The following is an 18577-nucleotide window of genomic DNA, read 5'->3' on the forward strand; positions in this document are numbered from 1 at the left end:
GCTGTTCCTGCACTGTGGACTATGAAGAATAATACTGGTCTACACTGGGAATGTGTCTGTCTCTTGATTAATTTGCTATAATTGCAAACAAACAGCCAAATATGAGGAATGCTTTATGTGGCTATGAAAGTTTTCATGAGACAAAAAAAAACATTTGATGGACTGGAAAATTGGATTTGCTGTTGTTTTGTCATGGTTCTCACGGGTGAGAAGCACATACAGACAGTCTATCGGAATGACACTGTGCACTCACAGCAAAACCAGTTGAGGTTTCTTGTTTGTTCCTTTTTTGTTTGTTTGTTTTCCTAATTCGGCTCACTTCCCCATACGACGACTTAGCTGCCAAACTCTTGTGAAATGCAGAGAGCACCTTACAGTAAGCGGATTTGGGGTCGTTTAAGAGTGAACGGTGCCATTTTGCGTTTGTGTGATGTGATATCTTATCTGCAGGTATCAATCTGGACTTTTTAAAACACAAAAACTAGTTGGGTTCACTTTTGAGACAATCACTGTACATCACTGTATGCCTTCGGTGATCACATTTGTTGAGCTTACCTTTAGAATGAAGCAGAAATTGGTGGGAGCTTTGTATTTTTGTTTGTAGTTATTGGTGGTGTAGATGTTGACTTTTTCAAAATGGATGAAGCAGACGAGATCACTGGAAGACTGCCGGACACAGGAAATAAAGCAGACGCCAGGAGAAGTCTTAGAAATGTTGAACACATTCATTCCTTAGGTGATTTTATTATAATAAGTTTCATGTTATCATGTCAGTATGGGATCATGATAGTTTTTGTCTTTATATCTTGACAGGCACCATGACTGTTAAGTTTAATTCATATTAAATTCACTCAAATTGACTATGGTTTCTTCCATAGTCAATTTTTAATTTATATTGTTTGAGTAAATGTAAAGATTAAAATTCACGTTGTAAATTTAAACACCTTTCAGCTACCAGTAGTTTGGCAGACAGGAAGTGATATGCAAATAAACTGGGTTATCTTTTTCCTTATGTGCCTGGTGCCAAAAAACCCACTACATGAATCATAACCATAACTGAGTATTTACCAGTTTCACTGTCATGACAACAGCCTATCAGAAATGTGTAGGAGGTGGATTCTCTCACCTACCTGTTGTCGCCTGAGCAACAATTAATTGGTATCAACAGTGCACCATAGACACGCTTGCATTAAAAATGAAATATGCTGTAGAATGTTTTCATTGTTCAAAAACTTATGTGATATGCCGAACCTTGGTTTTTCCTTTGGGTACATAGTAGATGCCGGAGGCCCTGAGCACGAAGTAACGAGGTTTCCAAACCTTTTTGCCATCTTCCTTTAGGTACAGTGTGCCCTCGAGATCAGGAACAATCAGAGCAGAACCTCCAAAATTCTCCTGCAGGGTTAGAGCACAAAGATTACATGCAAAACAGAAATTACCACAGGATAGAGAAAAATAACAACCGTATCTTCAGTATTTAAAAAAATACAATTATTTATAGACTGCTGAGATAATTAGGAGGTAATATATAAGTAAATTAATGAAAGAATATAATAGTGAGCAGCAAACTATTCAACAGTTACAGCAGGGTGTCGTCTGCATCCAACAATGGTAGGAGATATGACGCTTCCTAAAAACAGAACCCAAACGGCCTAATATGGAAGCTTTCAGTACTGCACAGGAGATGGATGCAGATCACTTTTAACTGGGTTCAGGAGAAAGGTAGAGAACACAATAGTCTAATGATCAGATATTCAAGGATATCATTTATCTGGATACTGGCAACCAGAAAGCCAATAATAAGTAACAGTAATCCAGTTATTTCAATGATAAATTCCAGTAATATGGCTCTCAATGTGGTACAGGAACTGACCTTGATTAAGAGTCGTTTGGCTTGCTCGTTAACCTCATTCAAACATGATTTCTTCTTTCTCCACATGTAAAATAACTTTCAGGGAGAAAAAAAGTTCAGTAAGTGATAATACATGTAATTGACCTTTGAAGAAGAAAGAATAAGATGCACGCACTGCTCATTCTCACCTGAGGGTGGTTGAACATCATGTACTTCTGAGGTCTTAACTCAAAATAGATTTTGTTTTCAGTGTGGCGAGTCCACACAGACAGCGGCTCCACTAAATATTCATGGTCCTCAAAGCCTCTTTCTGAAATGATGAGAAACCAGCCTTTGAAAGGGTGTATAGTCTTTCTGCAGCATGTATAGTCTTATATGCTCTCAGTGCTGTGTGTATAGTCTGCGTGGTCCTTGTGCACTATGTACAGTCCTGTGCATTATGTACAGTCTGGCATCAGTTTGCACTATGTACAGTTATTATAGGTATATTTAAACGCTGTTTCATTTCACTGTTTACTGTTACTGTAAACAGTGAAATGACAATAAAAACCTCTTGACCCTGACCTCCTTGATCGGTCTTCAGTCCTCTGTGTATCAGTGTCTCCTGCCTCCGTGGAGGAGTTTACTTGCATGTGCTATATGTGCTTGCCTGCATATGATCTGAGTGCATGTGCAGCATTTGTGCCTGCCCATCTCACCAGTCTGCAGCTCAGGGTTGGTCTCACACAGGCTCCAGTCGATGCTGCAGTCACAGTGTGTCTTCTCAAACAGCTTGTCCAAAACCTCCCGGACTGTCTGTCTCTCATCTACCATCAGTGTCTTAGAGCTGCCGTCACTCATCAGCACCTTTATTATCAACTAGGAGAGACAGCAAGCTCATTAACTGTGTAACTGCATGGTGAAGAAGGACACACAAGATCCATCTGAATTTACCTTCCTCACTTTGGCTTCTTTCAGCTTCTCCAGAGCCACCTGAATTTTGTCTGCCTTTGTCTGGGATTTGCACAGGAAGCATAAAATGAAGACAGTTATCATTTTGTCATGAAATTACAACTTTATGATCAGCAACAGATTACCATCTGCAGCACTCCAGATGATTCAGTGGTGTTTGAAGGTTGAGAAAGGGCAGCGACTGGCTCATATTCATGAGTCACAGCTGATGTTGCAATCTGACTGTCAGTACCACTGCTGGTATTGGTTGGTTTTGACTCAAGGGCTGCCACCAAAACATCCAGGTCATTATCCTCCAGCTCATTAAGACACTCTGTAAGGAGATAAAGATGTGGTTGTGGCTTAAAGGTTAAAGAAGCTACTTTGTAAAGGTCATTGGTTCAATTCACAGAGGACACATGTGGGAGAAGAAAATCCATTTCTCATTTAACAAAATTAGTGGCATCTGTTTTCTTTGCAAAATATGCATCATTTACTTTGCAAATACATAATTTAATTTCACATTAAAAATGATATGTTTTACAAATGTAAATACTTCCACCACAAAAAATACATGTAAAGCCGTACTTCTGCATTTCACATGTAGAATTTGAGCCACAAATGTGCGGACTATTTATATGTTTCTAGTTTCTAACCAACCTAATTTGATGAAATAGTGAATGACTGACTTGAAAATTAGTCAACTCGAAACTCGAAACATCATACTGATGAGTCAGGTTAGCTGTTTCCTCCTTGTTTTTGGACATCATGCAAAGCTAAACTTAAGTCTGATAGCTGTGGGGGCAGCTGTGGCCTAGAGGTTGGAGAAGTGGCTCGTGATGGGAGGGACCCCGGTTCGATTCCCCCACCGGATGGGCAGGAAAAATTTGGGTGTGGTGGAGTGATTAATGTGAAAAATGCCCCCCCCCCCCCCATTAGCCGGCTGATGTGCCCTTGAGCAAGGCACTTAACCCCCCAATATGCTCCCCGGGCGCTTGATGCTGCCCACTGCTCCTGTGTGTGTTTCACTGCATGTAATTTGCCAGGTGTTGCATGTGTGTGTTCAACTAAGGATGGGTCAAATGCAGAACACGAATTCAATGTGTGTATGTAAAAATATATATACTGTCAATAAAGCTGATTCTTCTTCTTCTTCTGTGACTTCATATTTAACTTATTGATTTTATTATGTAACGCTCTAAGTGTAGTTGCCAAAATGTCAAATTATTCCTATTACTCCACTTTACAGCTGTTTGCACTCATAATCTACTTTTATTTATATGTTTATCTGATTTGTTTATATTCCTAATTATATTCCTAATTCCTAACAAACTGTAATCCTTATTCGTGCCAAAGAATTTGGCTTTTTTAAAGCTGTGCCACAACAATCCACTTATCCTTCATTTCCCAGACTGATTATCTCCACCTGGTTTGGAGAGGTTGGCATGACCTTCTGACTCCCCACCAACCAACAGAAATCTTATCTCCTGAAAGACTGCCTCATGTCTTCCACATTTGCATTCTTCTGCTTCACACTTGTAACCAGTCAACTGTGTGACTCTTGGTTGTGTAACATTGCTGGAATATCAGGAAATTAAAGCATTATATTCCATTCATGTGAATGAGCACCTACCATTTAGGTCTACGAAGCCAATGGAGAAGGTGCTCTCTCTCTGTGAGGCAGGATCCGCATCTGGTGCATCTGTTGCAGGCATCAAACTCTGCAATGGAGTAATGCGATGTCCTAAATTAACAACATGTCACACCACAGGGCTCCCACTGTCTCCTTCACACCCATAAATGACAGTTGTACACTGTGAATAAATAAGCATGATTTCTTTTAAAGCTGAGATGCATTTTAAACAAAAGACTACAAGCTGTAGTTTCAGATAACACTTACAATCAAAGAGCAGCTCTCAAAAATCAGAGGGGCCATTTGTAAACCAGGCCATACCTTGAACTGCTGCGAAATGTTTAATTGTTATACGAGCCTGTTACCTATCAATGACTTTGTTTCCCCACACTTAATCATGCTCTGTTTTCAAGCTGTAACAATAATTAATTACACATTGGCTAAGTGTATGCTTATATAATAAATCCAAAGTCAGTTTGTTAAGAAAAAATGATATGTCAAAATTGTAATGTTTCTCTCTTTCTTTTTTGGAACAAGCTGATTATATCTCACAGAGTTTGCATCCCCTTTCAGGAGTTTGAACAAGACAAAATAAGAAAGGGCTGATCCAAACTGTAATATTTTAATCATTAACATAAGTCTCCACAGGCTCAGTCATAGTCTGCAAACAAGCTGGGCAGCCTGCCAACCTGTACACAAAATGATACCTGCCAGCCTGCAGCTCAGTCTCGATGACTGTGTCTGTTGTCATGCTGCTTCAATGACACCTCCGAGCTCCCTCAGTCATGATTTAAAACACTAAAAATGCTATTTTTGTTGTGTGGTTCCAAAGCAGAGAATGGACCCAATCAAGGCAATAAGTAGAATTACTTTCACTCCTTTTGTTTTTCAGACTCAAGGAAGAATGTTTTGCTAACCCTGGTAAGAGCATGTGGAGTGGTGTTTGTCACTGTGGTAGCTTTCCAAGAATACACATGCCTAAGTGACATACACGGCCTATTTTCTGGTATGTCTGACGTAATCTTTAAGATTGATCCCATTCTCAAGGCTGCACTCATTTAGCTTACATGGAAAAATGTGAAATGGACGGTAATGAATTAGGCCTCAGGCTAAGGTTGCATCAGTTAGAAGAGTGTAATGTTTCTCTTGGCAAGCTGCAGCTGTTTGATGAGCAGCTTATGTGTGCTTAAGGGAATCTGCAGCGATTGCCCACGGTTCACTCCAGATGCGATGACCTCACATCTCACCGTCGCCATACATTTTTCTATCTGATGCTCTGTTTCAAAACAAAGACTGCCATGTGTAATCAGATCATGTCCAAATTAGTGAGGTAAGCACCAAGTGATTTGTCTGGTTCACTGCTTGTAACCTGTTCCTCCTTCAAAAGCACTGATGGGAACATTCAGCGAGTCTCAGCTCATCTGGTCATGTTCTGGGAAGGAATGCAACCAAAGATATTTGATATCACACTGTTGTTTCTCAAAGTTTCAGACTGAATTTGTTAATGCATATTGAGAAATGCTGCTCAGTGCATTTTTAGCCACGCTAGCAGCACGGCTCTACAGGGACGGCTCTACTGACTGTTTGTTGTTCCACCGTTCTGGTGCAGACTGACATACTTAAACAACTACTGAATGTGTTGACGTGAAATTCGGTACAGGCATTCATGGTTCTCAGAGGATGAATCCTAATGACTGTGGTGAATCCCTGAATTTTCCTCGGCAGTTTACGTTTTGAGAAAAGTATCCCGAAAACTTTGCACTTTCTAACAGACATTAATGCTCCTGTAATTCTTCTGGGCAAACTTTTCATAGCGCCATCTTCAGGTCAAAATTTCCATCTGTCTACTTTGACTTATGACCCAACAACTGCAAAACTAATGATATCCCATCAGCCTCAGCTCTACATTATACGTCATGCTGATCAGCAAATGTTAGTAAGTAGCTGAGCAACAACAATGAATCGAAATACTATACCTGCTAAACATCACAGCATTGTCATCATCAGGATGTTGGAGCGTTGACACATTTAGCTCACAGCATTGCTATACTACTCACCTGAGAGAGATGATCCATCTCTCCAAGGAGGTGAGTGAACATGGTGTCTATGTCGTCCATCTGAGAATGGACAAAACGCAAAAGCAGGTCAGATTTTAGCAGCAGTACAGGAACTAAACTCAGTGGATTAGCAGGCTACAGCAGTAGTGTCATGAACTGAAAAACTGAATAATTTCACTTCAGTTTCTAAAAGCATCAGGTCTTGAATAGTTTCAAAATGTGGTAAAAAGTTTATTTAAAATAAATAAACTCTACTGCATAGTTTGGATATGACTGTCATAGCGGGAAAAATAGATAAACAATATACAAAGAATTGTTTTTCTTACCCACCAAAAAAAATAAACAAAAAAAGAAAAAAAAACCAAAAGTACTGCTATTGCCATGACCACTCAAAGTGACAAAACAACATGTGTGGCAACTTTCCATGTTACTCTGGAGGGGAAATTGAGTTCTCAGAGTGAGTTGTTCTTATTACCATCCAGCAACCAAATGAAACTCAGCTTTGATAAACTGTGGAGTGACATGGCTGCAAAATAAGTTCAGCTAACTCCCAGATGAAGAGAGCAAACATAACACAGGCCACTGATTTAAAACCTCCAACCTCCACCATAATTCAGACATAAATTCACATAAACTGCAACTTTACTAGTTGTTCAGTATGTCTCATTTCGCTGTATAACGTTGCCTTTAAAACATCTTAAAATGAAGGCTCTGATGTGATTTGAAATGTCCTCTGCAGGAGTTGAGCTTAACTCACCAACAAATCTGAACTAAGATGTTCATCAGGCAAAATTTTGTGGGATACAACTTCTGGGTTTATCCATACGGAGGCGGCACTTTGCCAGCTATAGGGTCAAAAAATACTTCTTCCATGTGGAGCTCAAGTATGAGCTGTCTGCTTCTTGCCAACAGTGTGAGACTGCTGCTATGTGTGGTTATCATTAACAATAGATATAAATACGCTGCAAAGCCACAGCAACTTGCATAGAAACTAGAACCGCTGCATATACACAGATGAAAAAGCAAATGTAGGATTTAAATATGAAGTTGTTTGACGTTTTTCTGACTGACACCTGCTTCTTGCCTGCATGTTAACTTGTCGCTTCACATAGAGTAGCATGGTCAGGCTGTAAAACACCTGGAAGCACACACCAACACCTGTCTAATCATGAAAAATAGAGTTTGCCTGTATGAACTATCCATCACTTACATTTAAATGATAATCTATGTTTTTTACAGTGTTTCCTGATCTTTATATACAATACGTATATAATTATATATTCATTGTTATATTTCATCATTATTTATGTATATTTTATTATATTTTCACATACACCTGTGTTAATGATTTGACTGTAACCATGTTAACAGGAATCTGACACGTGTCAGTTTAACACATACTGTGTCTGTCTCTTTATGTGCTAACAACTTCTCACGTCTGGTGCTGATTAGATTTTATGAAATCACATTTTGTGTTGTGCACGCTTTGTTGTCTTTCCTTTCTGCATCTCATTAAATTGTTGTGTTTCAACGAGCTTATTTCTGTGATTCATTAACCATGCTCTCCTTCACATATTTTAGTGTTCAGTTTGCTTTCTGCTTGGTGGATTTTAGTGACCATGAATACAACTAAATACATACAGTTACTCTGTTGTGTGTGCAGTTTGGTCTGTTAAGCCAATTTTCATTTCCTATTTTCTTGTTAAACTTGCATTGATAATATGATAATTGGTGTGGACTGTGTGGACAACACCAAGCTGATAGGGCAAACTAGACACACTAGATTAGACAAACTAGACAATAAAAATATCATTCATTTAGAGTCATGTTTATTGCCTCCTAATGAGTATTATTCACTCTCCTTCTAGTTTTGTTCTGGTCAGTGACTCCTGAGGAAAATTTCTGGCCCTTTAGCTACTAAACCTTTTGTACCTCAAATAGTGGCTAACTGTCTTGTTTGGTCCTGGTAAGACAGTGTGCAGTGGGTTTATCAGAACGTTTCACGGAAAACAGCTGCTTAAAATGACAAAATGTGAGTGGTGAGAGATAACCAGAACTGCAAGTTGCAAAATGAAAGCAATGAGTTGCAAGAGGTTAAAACGCTTCGTAAGTTGAGGGGAACTGTAGAGTCGGGTTTTAATTCTCAGTAGGCCTGCCACTTTTACCACTTTTACAGGCAAACCTTTTGAAATAGAAGAGGTCATGCAGCTCTTTGCTTATAGATAGACAAATAGATAGATAGATACTTTATTGATCACGAGGGAAATTCAAGTTCATTATTATCAATACTTTGATAGCTAATACAATTTCTCCACCAAGACTGCTATCACCTTTTCTTTATGTACCTTTTTCAACCCAAGTTTGATCACATTGTGATAGAGATGGACTGAGAAAGAGTGAATAAATTCCCAGACTTTTAAATATTTGGCTTTGTTTAACCTTCCACTGATATATTTGATACATTAAAGCTGCAGCTCGAGGTATGCAAAGTACGTACATATTCTGTTCTGTATATGGTAACACAGATGTGGTTTTTCAGACATTCATAAATTTAGAACCTCTGACCTGCACTTCATTGCTTTCTGTACCACTTGTTCCTCTTCTCACACACACACACACACACACACACACACTGCTTAATGAGCATATACATAAACAGAGATACAGCACACAGTCCTGCCTGTGCTGTTCAGTCTCATTCTTTGTTTATGCTGGACAGTAAACAGAGCATTCATTAAGCTGTAATGGGGTAGAAGGAGAGGAGTAGAGAGGAGGCAGTAAACTAAGTATTGTTTCCATATGAAAGTGAAATTTTTGGATCAAGAAAGTGAACTTTACCTTTGCGGCCTCTCAGGACTTCTGCCTCACATATGTGAAAGTCAAGCCTTACTCTCATTTCCCAAACGTCTTCTCATATAAAAGGCATACATATGGTGTGTCTATTTTTGATATTAATTAATGGTACTTGTCAGTGATACAGACAAGTACCGGTAATATTGACAACAGCAGTCCCGGTCATGTGCTCAAGAAAGCATGCATTTGTTTATGAATTACGTGCAGTCATCAGGCATGTCAGATTGTTGCTGCTGGCTCTCACTGTGGTCTAACACATCAACAGAACAGAGAGGCAGACAAGCCAAAGCCTGAGTACAAAATGCAATTTATTGAGACATGAAAAGAATCCGAAAGCATTGCCTGCTGAGAGTAAACCCACATATTTTCTTTTTTCTTGTAGCTGAGTCTCTTAATGTTTTGTAATTAGTTGCGCAACCATCCACTGGCTGCTTTGTATTTGTATTTGAAGGGAGAAGAGAGCACACACAAAAACACATTATATATATATGTATATATGTACTGTATATATATATATACATATTCAGTATCTTCTAATAAATTTGTCAGAGTTCTTACCTTTTCTGTATCTTTCACTCAGAGGAGCTCATAAATGGTCATGGGTCAGTCTCAAGTGAGTAATCACTTGTACTTGTGACATTGCCTGCACTGTCTCTCTCCTGTGAAATCAGGAAGTAAAGTTTATCTGCCTCTCTGGTGCAGAGTGAGATCAATTTTTCCAATTGTACTGCATATCTGCAGTAATATTGTGCATGCAGCCAATGACCATAATGTGCATTCTCTTCTCACTATACATCTCTCGTGGTAGACTCAGATACATATTCCTGCCTGATTAGACCTGTCCTCGGGACTTTGTGGACATACTGAATATAAATGCTTGACATCTCCCTTATTCCTTTATTTGTTTTGCTGCAGCTGCCAGGTGGGTTTGTTTCTGGTAAATGAAGTGTAGTTCTTATTCCCCTGTGTATTGGTGTGTTTTGCTCAATTTAACTTATTTTTATCTTCTGTATTCTTTTACTCTTGAAAACCTATTTATGACTTTATGACTTTTTATTTTTGCTTTGTGCGTTTTTAATATCCAATATCCTTTTAAAGCATTCTGCATGGCCATGTTGTTGAAAAGTACCATACACACAAACCAGTCTTGCCTTAATGAGATCAAATCAATCAGTTTAATTGAAAACATCTGCATGAGTTTCAAAGACCTTTAAATATGTGGGTCACTTAAAGAAATGCAATGCAAATGAAATTACTCCAATATATACACAAGGTAGTGAAAGCCTCAATTAACTGAATAGTAAAATAAAAATTCCAGTTGTACTACACTAAAAGAATAAAGAAGTACAATAATAGGGCACATATAACTTGTTTCCACTTTATCAGGTACACCAAGATGAAACTAATGCAGTTTAATACAACAGTCTTGCAATAAACCCCAAAGGCTACGGTGATGACTTTTTGTCTAGAGAGGTGTTGTATTGCTGTGGAATTGTATTGAGTTATACTGACATTTTGAGGATAGACTAAACCTCTCTGTGTTCGGTGTTTAGATATGTTGCTATTCTGTGCTCTGTGTTTTCATGCTACTTGTTGTCCTCTAAAACCTATAAATCTAAATGTATTCCTTTTTTTTTTAAATAAAATGCTTACTGTGTGATAAGAAATAAAATAATGTCACAGTTCAATTGAGAATTTTGACAGAAATCAGAATACATTTGTACTTGAATAAGGGGAAAATTGGGATATGATTAAAGTCTGCTTAAGAGCATATTGTTCACATAAACTGAAAATAATATTCTTCTCAAATGACAAGGAGATGATGTGTCCTAATAGGGTCATAACACAACTGCTGTTGCAGCAGACCCATGATTTACATGCTATTGATTTGTGGTTGTGTATGTGGCTGTGGCATGAGTAAAGAGTCCAAGTCCAACAAATTTCCCACATGTTGGACAGTAAAGTTTATCTTCTCTGATCTTATCTTCCCAGACAGTATGGATACTGACAATAACGGCACCGCTATGAATAGAACAGGCAACGAAAGAAACATGTGAGGTCCCACAGTCTGAAACCAGCACTGCAAACAGGCATTAACTGCCTCATGAAGTCCTGTCTTCTAGTCTTTGTGGACAGTTTGTCTCATCTTAAGTTATGCACAGTCACACACAGTGTCAGCATGTGTGGTCTCACTTCAGCCTGAGAGAATAAATTAGTAACTGTGTGTGAAGTGTGACCCTACTACCTGCTTCATACATGCATGTGTAGAAAGTCCCTACTTTACAACTCAGTATATTCATGGTGTGACTGTTTATAAGCATGTATGAATGATTCATAGCAAACTTCTGCTAAAAGGAGCATTTATATGCCAACTTGCTTACATTCAGTGTGTGTGTGTGTGTGTGTGTGTGTGTGTTCCACTTTGCCACGAAAATGAAAAGATAAGGGAACTTTTAAGTGTTTTTAATGTGGGTTAAATCTTGAATCAAAGCCCTGTGGGGTCATGGAAGCGAAATGAGAGTGGTAACAAACTGTAATAAAGTTTACATTTTACTGGAGAGGCAGTTTTGGCTCCAGCTTTCTAATATCACAGAGTTGTGTTGTAAAAGTCATACCACTGCACCCAATCCACTACTACAGAACGGATCACAGCTTTGATGTCATACAAAGCAGACACTTTAACTTATCGGGGTCCATTAAAGACCCACAGGGCTGATGAATAGTAAAAGAAAATGAAAAAAGTTAGAAAGAAGGAATTATTTATTCTTACATTAACAGTTACATGCGAAACAATTTATAAACTAAATGTCTGGCATCCGGACCATTTGGAACCTGCCAAGTTTTGGCAACGTGCATAGAAAACTTGTTAGGAAAGACCAGAGTGTAAGGATAGAAATAACAGAATAGTCCAAATATCTGCCACATGCACAGCTTTAATGGGAACGGAGTGACTCGGCAGAGTGGTATGTCCGGGAAAGCTACGGGTTAATTTAAGACTAGAAGCAAAGCCTGTTGCCAATTAGGAGCAGAGATCGCCACATGTGGGCTAGACGTAGCTATCTCCAGAACTGGCAAAGGGGCAGAAACCGCCGTGCGCGCAATGGAGACAAGCTGACGCTCCAGTGCAATCACTTGTTTAAGATCAACTGGCAGTTACGCGTGTGGACACTTACTAAATTAAGGGATTTCTTTCTCTTGAAGAGATGGTCAAACAGGGCTGAAGGACTGATGAACTAAAAGGACCACCATTCATTCGTGGCCCGTTTCCATTGTTACCTTTCAGCATTGCAACATGGCACGCATCTCTACCATATTTTCACTCTGTGTAATATATATTCACAGTGGAGCACAGAGCGTATCTGAGAGCTGCCGGGGGACGCGCTGCTTCTCTGGTCAAGAATGGAGAAGAGCATGCGTCGGAGCGCACTGCCAGGGGCAAACGGAGCCAGTGGCGTCCCGGCGGCAGTTTCAACATTCTGCACAATCCAGACAAGGACAAGTCTACCCGAGTTACCAACAGGATGCTAATTTTAATCACCAACAAGCCCAGAGTGCGCCATTAGCACCGTACACCATCATCCAACCTCAGTCGGGAGGCTTTGCGCAACATGCGGGTACGGATGGCACCAGGAGGACTAACCCGAGAACCATCACGGCGGAGGTGTTCCATCCTGGCTGTGCCGGTGGGACCTGTCCTGCTACTGTCTCTCATCACCAGACGAATGATGACAGTGCATCGCGGGAGTGCAAAGGGATTGGATGTAAACTTCCTCTCAGGATGCGCCAGAAGCCAAAGCCTTGCGTCGGAGACGGTTGCGGTGCGCATGGAGGAGACGACGGGAGAGGAAACTCTTCGCCGGTTCATGTGACGGACAGAGCGGCACAATTTCTGGATGAGCTTCCAGACTTTGGGTCGGAACGCGGTGCTTGGATACAGTTGACATGTGACATGAAACCAGGTCAGTATCACCACGTGAGTGATTATTCACAAAATGGAAATAAAGACAAAACTCATATCAGTCAGACTGACAGAAAATGATAATTACCTAAATTGCAGTATGATAGTTGTTTGTTGCTTTTTTTTGTTTTGTTTTGGGGGGTTTTCTGGTACAGGGACCAATGAGGTTCCTTCAGAGGACGCTCTTGTGCTGCAGCTGCAGCTGTCTAAGAGCCAGGAGAAGCTGGTTGAGGCCCTTAAGAGCCAACAGGACGAAGTCAAACTGCTGCAGCGGCTCCTCAGTGAGCAGCAGGGGACGCTGGTCAGCCAGCAGAGAGAAATACTGGAGCAACAGAGGAGGATGTATGAACAGATGGAGCAGGTTAGGAGGATGTGATCGATGATGAGGGTTGTTGGTTGGTTGCGTGAAGTATGAGTAGTAGGTGGTGTTGTTATTGGACAGTGACAAGTGAAGCATTAAATATTTATTTCAATGAGGTGGACTGAAAACACCTCTTCTTGAGGATCTGCTCCAGGACGTGAAAGTACTGCAAGAGCTGAAATTGTGACAGTTCTGCACAGAGCTGACCAAAAGGTCTGCACGGAATAATCATACACCTTGTAGTCTAATTTTCATATTCTTACCATGAGTCATGATGACTATTACGATAACACTATTTATATTTCTAATTCCAGGTTAAAGCACAGTACAACATACTGATCGACGGCGTCAAACAAACGTCTTTCCAGAACGTCCAGGGGGAGCTCGACAGTCATCTGGAAACCTTGAGTGGGCAGGTGAGAGCCCACCAGGCACAGCAGGCTCTCTCTCTGCACAAGGTGGACATGGAGGCCAACGTGATGGAGGTGAGCTGCAAGTTCAGTCAGGAATCAGTGTGTGTGCAAGTGTGTTCAGAAAATAGTGCACAACAAACAACAACCTGCCAGTGAGTATGATGCCAGATTTGGCAAAAAAGAATTGGCAAAATTGGTTTCATGCCAGCCACCATCTTGAAAAAATATGTGTATGTCTTTTTATCTTGTGAGTAAATCACTTTTGGCTCAAGTATCAAGTAGTGTACATATGTACAGTTTCGAGGTACTTGCATTTTACTAGTTTATTTCCATTTTCTGCTACATTTTTCTTATTACATACACACTACTTCACTACACACCAAAGAGAAATAGAGGATTTTTACATTTATTTGATATTTTTAGGTACTGGTTACTTTGCAGCTTCATATTAATAATAGAAAATCAAAAATAAAAGCCTAAATGTATGTCTATATATTTAAAATAGTTAAAACGAGCCCCACCTATAACAGTTTAAACATTAGCATGGTGTACATACTAATGAAGGCTATTGTTAATAATAATAATAACACTCCAATAATATACAGTACATTATTATGAAATGGGTCATACTGTATAATGGGTACTTTTACTTTTGGTAATTAAAGTTTGATGCTAATACTTTCATGCTTTTATTTATTTTATTAAGATTTTGACTTGTAATAGAGTATTAGAGTACTCTTGTAATAGAGTACTTCTCAGATCTGCAAAAGCATGCAGTGTTTTACAGAAGAATCTTGAGTTATTAATCCCCACAGTTCTTACATCCATACCTGCTTGAATTTTGCATAATAGTTTTTGACCTAATGTTAATATTTTCATCATATTTTAACAAAATCTAAATTAATTTAACATAACTTTGTCTTGTCCTTCTTCAACTAGCAGTTATAAAATGGATTGGACATAAGACAAAAGATTTTAGCAATATATGACTAGTTAGCTACTCTTTCTATATGATGTGAGGACGTGACTGTGATGTTTTGTTACTCTCTGATCATCACTTTGACATGTTTGATGTCATTAGGTGGGTCGCTCCCTGTTGGCCTGTGGGAGCTGTGGTCCTGACGAGTACTGCAGCTTCAGCAGTGGTCATCCTCGCTGTGACAAATGTACCATCTGTCCTGCCGGCTTTTTCCTGGTGGCCCAGTGTTCAGTCCATGCAGACAGAATCTGCCAGGTTAGCACACCTATCATGTTACAGTATGACAGTAGAGTCCATGAACATAAGACACAGGACTCATACACTGACAAAACTTTCTCTTAAAGCATGAGAGGAAGTTTGTGTCAGTGGAGCCCTGAGTTGCAGCATACGCTAATTACATTCTACTGCTTTCCCACTGAATGCTATGTTAAGACAAATGTATGTTTCTCATACAAGTACTCACATTTTATAGCTGATTTAAAATTGTTAAAATTGATTCAAAATTTCAGTTTATTAATCATTACAGGACAGAGATGAATGCCTTGAAATAAGTGATCTGTGTGGAGATCAACAGAAGTGCCTCAATACTCCAGGTAACATGAATTACTGAAAACCTTTGTCAACGTTGTCTGAATTTGATTACAACTCTTATTTCACTAAAACTGTACAATAAGACATTTTATGATTGTCATCATGCTAGGACTTTCCTATGTTCCATTTAATGAATTACTGACTGATTATTTACAGAGACTGACACTGAAATATGTGTAAAACTAACACTCAATTCTTTCCCCACATCGTCAGGTGGATTCAGATGTCAGGGAATGACAGAGCATGATGCCAAGTCAGGAATGTGTGGCCATGGCTACTTCTACAACTCGGACATGGATGAGTGTCAGGCCTGTAATGAGTGTGATGGAGTGATCACGACTTCACCTTGTACCTTCACCACAGACACCATCTGCTCTGGCCCTGCTGCCGGTGACAGTGCCCTCTCTCTTTCCTGGGCTGGAGATGTAAGTCTGCCTCCCACAACAGGCCACATCCTTAGTCATGCTTTTTCTAGCGTGCAGCTTCACATCCAGGGAAGACGTGATGCAGGTCTGGTGTCCCCTGAAGATGGGCGCTTGGTACTCAGGCAGCATGGACTGGTCTGGCTGGATGAGAATCTCTCGGTGAGCCATGGCTGTCGTAGTTTCATTCAGGTGTGTCTGCGTATGAACAACACAGACAGTTCTGAAGATCGAGACGTCAGTGGCATTAGGATCGAGCAGCAGGAGGGAAGGGCGCTACAGAGCACCAGCATCAGTGGGGTTGCAGAAGTCGCTCCAGGTCACATGATTTCCCTCTTCCTCCGAAGCGCTAGCCAACACTGTAACCAAAGCAGTGAAGGTCTGCAGCTGTACAACCCTTCAGCTTCTCCGCTCAGTCTCCTCTGGCTCTCTCATGACACCGGTGCTGTTGCTATGACAGCCCAGGCCATGGTGTCTGCACACTATCATACAAACTATCGCCCCGTCTTCCGTATCACTTCCACCTCTGACCCTTATGTTGTGGGGGTTACTCACGATGGCCGTGGGATCCGTTTCACAGAGAGTGGTACCATGCGTTTTGTATTTCAGCAGGCTTTGTACTCCATGGGCCAGGCATGTGTGAGTGAGGGCTTCCAATTGTTGGCGTACCTCAACCAAAATGGAACTGGCATGGAGCTGTGTCGTTCCTTCAAACCAGGTGTCCACTATCGAGACACGTCCATATCTCTGTCTGGAGCATCTAAAGTGGGCCCTGGGGACACACTGGGCTTTGAAATCCTCTCTCCTGCTCAGTGCAATGTACGTTTCTTTGGCGATGAGACAGGCATCAGTACACTCAGCTTAGTTTGGGTCCCTGCTGCTATCTCTTCCTCTCTGTCTGCCTCCGTGGCTCACTTTGGCCTTCCCTCAGGAGCAGTTAGAAACAAGCCTCTGTTGTTCCGTCAGACCAGTGGTCAGGTGTCACAGATTGAGTTGCTAGGGAAGGGATCCACAGATCAGAGACCAGATTTTGTCTTCAGGGAGAGTGGCACAGCTAGTGTGGCTCTGGATCTCAAACTCATTCACTCCTGCAACCTTATCAAGGTGACTCTTCTTAAGCGAAGTGATCCAGAGGGGTCAGTGGGAGGTCGGGAAGCAGAGGGAGCACGACCCATCCCTCTGGCCCAGCAGGTGGGTGGTCAGATGCCTGAGGGTAGCCACTGGGCCAGAGTGAGCCTGCGGGTGTCCTTCCAGGTTCATAACGGCACAGCGGTGTTCTTCACACTGGACTGTGTACGTGGACGGGTCAACCAGATCAGTCACCAAACAGGAAGTGGAGTATCAATCCTCTGGGTGGCAGCATAACATAAAAATAAAACTATGTTGTGCTGATCGTGGTTTCTGGTTCAGTGGATCAGATGTTAAGCCATTTATATGATGGACTAGTTTCACTGGATGGATTGAAAGGAATAGACAGTTTGGTAAAGATGCTTCTTTCATGGAGGTAGATGAGAGAACTCATACCATATTAAGCTAGCAGCCTGTTAGCTTAGCTTAATAACAACTGAAAAATGTGGAAACAGTTAGCCTGGTTAGAAGCAGTAATGCTAACTAATGAACACTTTATATCTTATTTCTTCAATCTGTACAAAAAAAGCAAAGTGTAAAAGCAAGTTTTTATGCCAGGCCAGCTGCTTCCCTTGCCCCCAGTCTTGCTAAGCTAACTGTCTCCTGGTGTGCGGACGTGGAATCAGTCTTCTCATTTAACTATAACCTGTAGTGCGTAGCCTGCAGCTAAACCGACTTTTGTAAAGAAAAAACATTTGAAAACTCAAATATGGGCTTTTATTTAAAAAAAATACAGAAATAAATACAGAATTATGCATCAATCTCTGTATTTATATTAGTGCAAGTATCAGACTTTTTTCTGCAGCAGTGCAGATGATGGTTCTTCTAGCCTTTCATGCTTGAGTTTTATGCTTTATTTTGTTCAGAAATTCTGTCTTTTATTTATGTAATTCAATTACAGAACATTCCCAGTGTGACTACAACATTTTTTGCTGTCACCAAAAGTGAGTTGCTCATGCTGGTTTATTTTTTTTAAGAGCATGTGTTTCATGTTAGCCGCCATTTTCTAATGTGAATATCTACTGCATGCCTTGTTTAATGACCACTTTCTGCATATTATGGACTTAAGCAGAATCATGTGTTTCACTAAGGCCCTGTTGACATTTAACTGTCCAGGAGAGACAGCATGCTGTTTTAAATATCAACTCCCTAACTATAGTTGCTGTTTGCCCAAAATGTAATAAAGTGTATATTTGATGTTTTATATTAAAAACGATAAATAAAATGTTTTTGCCTGATTCTTTGGGTGATTTTTCTCAATGTGGACTCTGCCTCTCTGAATTTATGGCTCTTATGCACTTGAACTTCAAATTTAGCATTTACCATTAGTAGCCTGTATTAGCACTAGTATTTAAAAAAGTTATTAGGACACACCTGCTAGTCAAAACTGTGCTTTAGCA

The 18577-nt window shown here is 40.4% G+C and overlaps 2 protein-coding genes across 2 annotated transcripts in view; one reads left to right on the forward strand and one right to left on the reverse strand.

The window, feature by feature from the left end:
* LOC124069293 (amyloid beta A4 precursor protein-binding family B member 1-interacting protein-like) overlaps window positions 1–10137 on the reverse strand; it is a 12284-nt gene extending 2147 nt beyond the window's left edge. Inside the window, exons 1-10 of the mRNA XM_046408312.1 lie at window positions 9884–10137; window positions 6473–6532; window positions 4416–4503; window positions 2929–3116; window positions 2786–2845; window positions 2551–2710; window positions 2041–2162; window positions 1874–1948; window positions 1252–1395; window positions 556–666 (exon numbers count right to left, since the gene is read on the reverse strand). Of these exons, the coding sequence (XP_046264268.1) occupies window positions 556–666; window positions 1252–1395; window positions 1874–1948; window positions 2041–2162; window positions 2551–2710; window positions 2786–2845; window positions 2929–3116; window positions 4416–4503; window positions 6473–6532 (1008 nt within the window). The 5' untranslated portion in view covers window positions 9884–10137. The remainder of the gene's footprint in view (window positions 1–555; window positions 667–1251; window positions 1396–1873; window positions 1949–2040; window positions 2163–2550; window positions 2711–2785; window positions 2846–2928; window positions 3117–4415; window positions 4504–6472; window positions 6533–9883) is intronic.
* Window positions 10138–12345: 2208 nt separating this feature from the next.
* si:ch211-252f13.5 lies at window positions 12346–18402 on the forward strand. The gene is made up of 6 exons (XM_046409402.1): window positions 12346–13284; window positions 13439–13644; window positions 13959–14129; window positions 15139–15291; window positions 15563–15629; window positions 15841–18402. The coding sequence occupies exons 1-6, from the start codon at window positions 12618–12620 to the stop codon at window positions 17412–17414; spliced, it is 2838 nt and encodes a 945-aa protein (XP_046265358.1). The 5' UTR covers window positions 12346–12617; the 3' UTR covers window positions 17415–18402.
* The last annotated feature ends 175 nt before the right edge of the window (window positions 18403–18577 follow it).

The sequence above is a fragment of the Scatophagus argus genome, chromosome 13 (genome assembly GCF_020382885.2).
Source record: "Scatophagus argus isolate fScaArg1 chromosome 13, fScaArg1.pri, whole genome shotgun sequence".
In the NCBI taxonomy this organism is placed as follows: Eukaryota; Metazoa; Chordata; class Actinopteri; family Scatophagidae; genus Scatophagus; species Scatophagus argus.

Excerpts from the sequence above, each read along its gene's own strand:
- si:ch211-252f13.5 (XM_046409402.1), top strand. The coding sequence starts at position 12,618 with ATGGCACGCATCTCTACCATATTTTCACTCTGTGTAATATATATTCAC. Across the intron at positions 14,130-15,138 it reads TGGAGGCCAACGTGATGGAG|GTGGGTCGCTCCCTGTTGGC; the intron begins GTGAGCTGCAAG and ends TGATGTCATTAG. Across the intron at positions 15,292-15,562 it reads ATGCAGACAGAATCTGCCAG|GACAGAGATGAATGCCTTGA; the intron begins GTTAGCACACCT and ends TAATCATTACAG.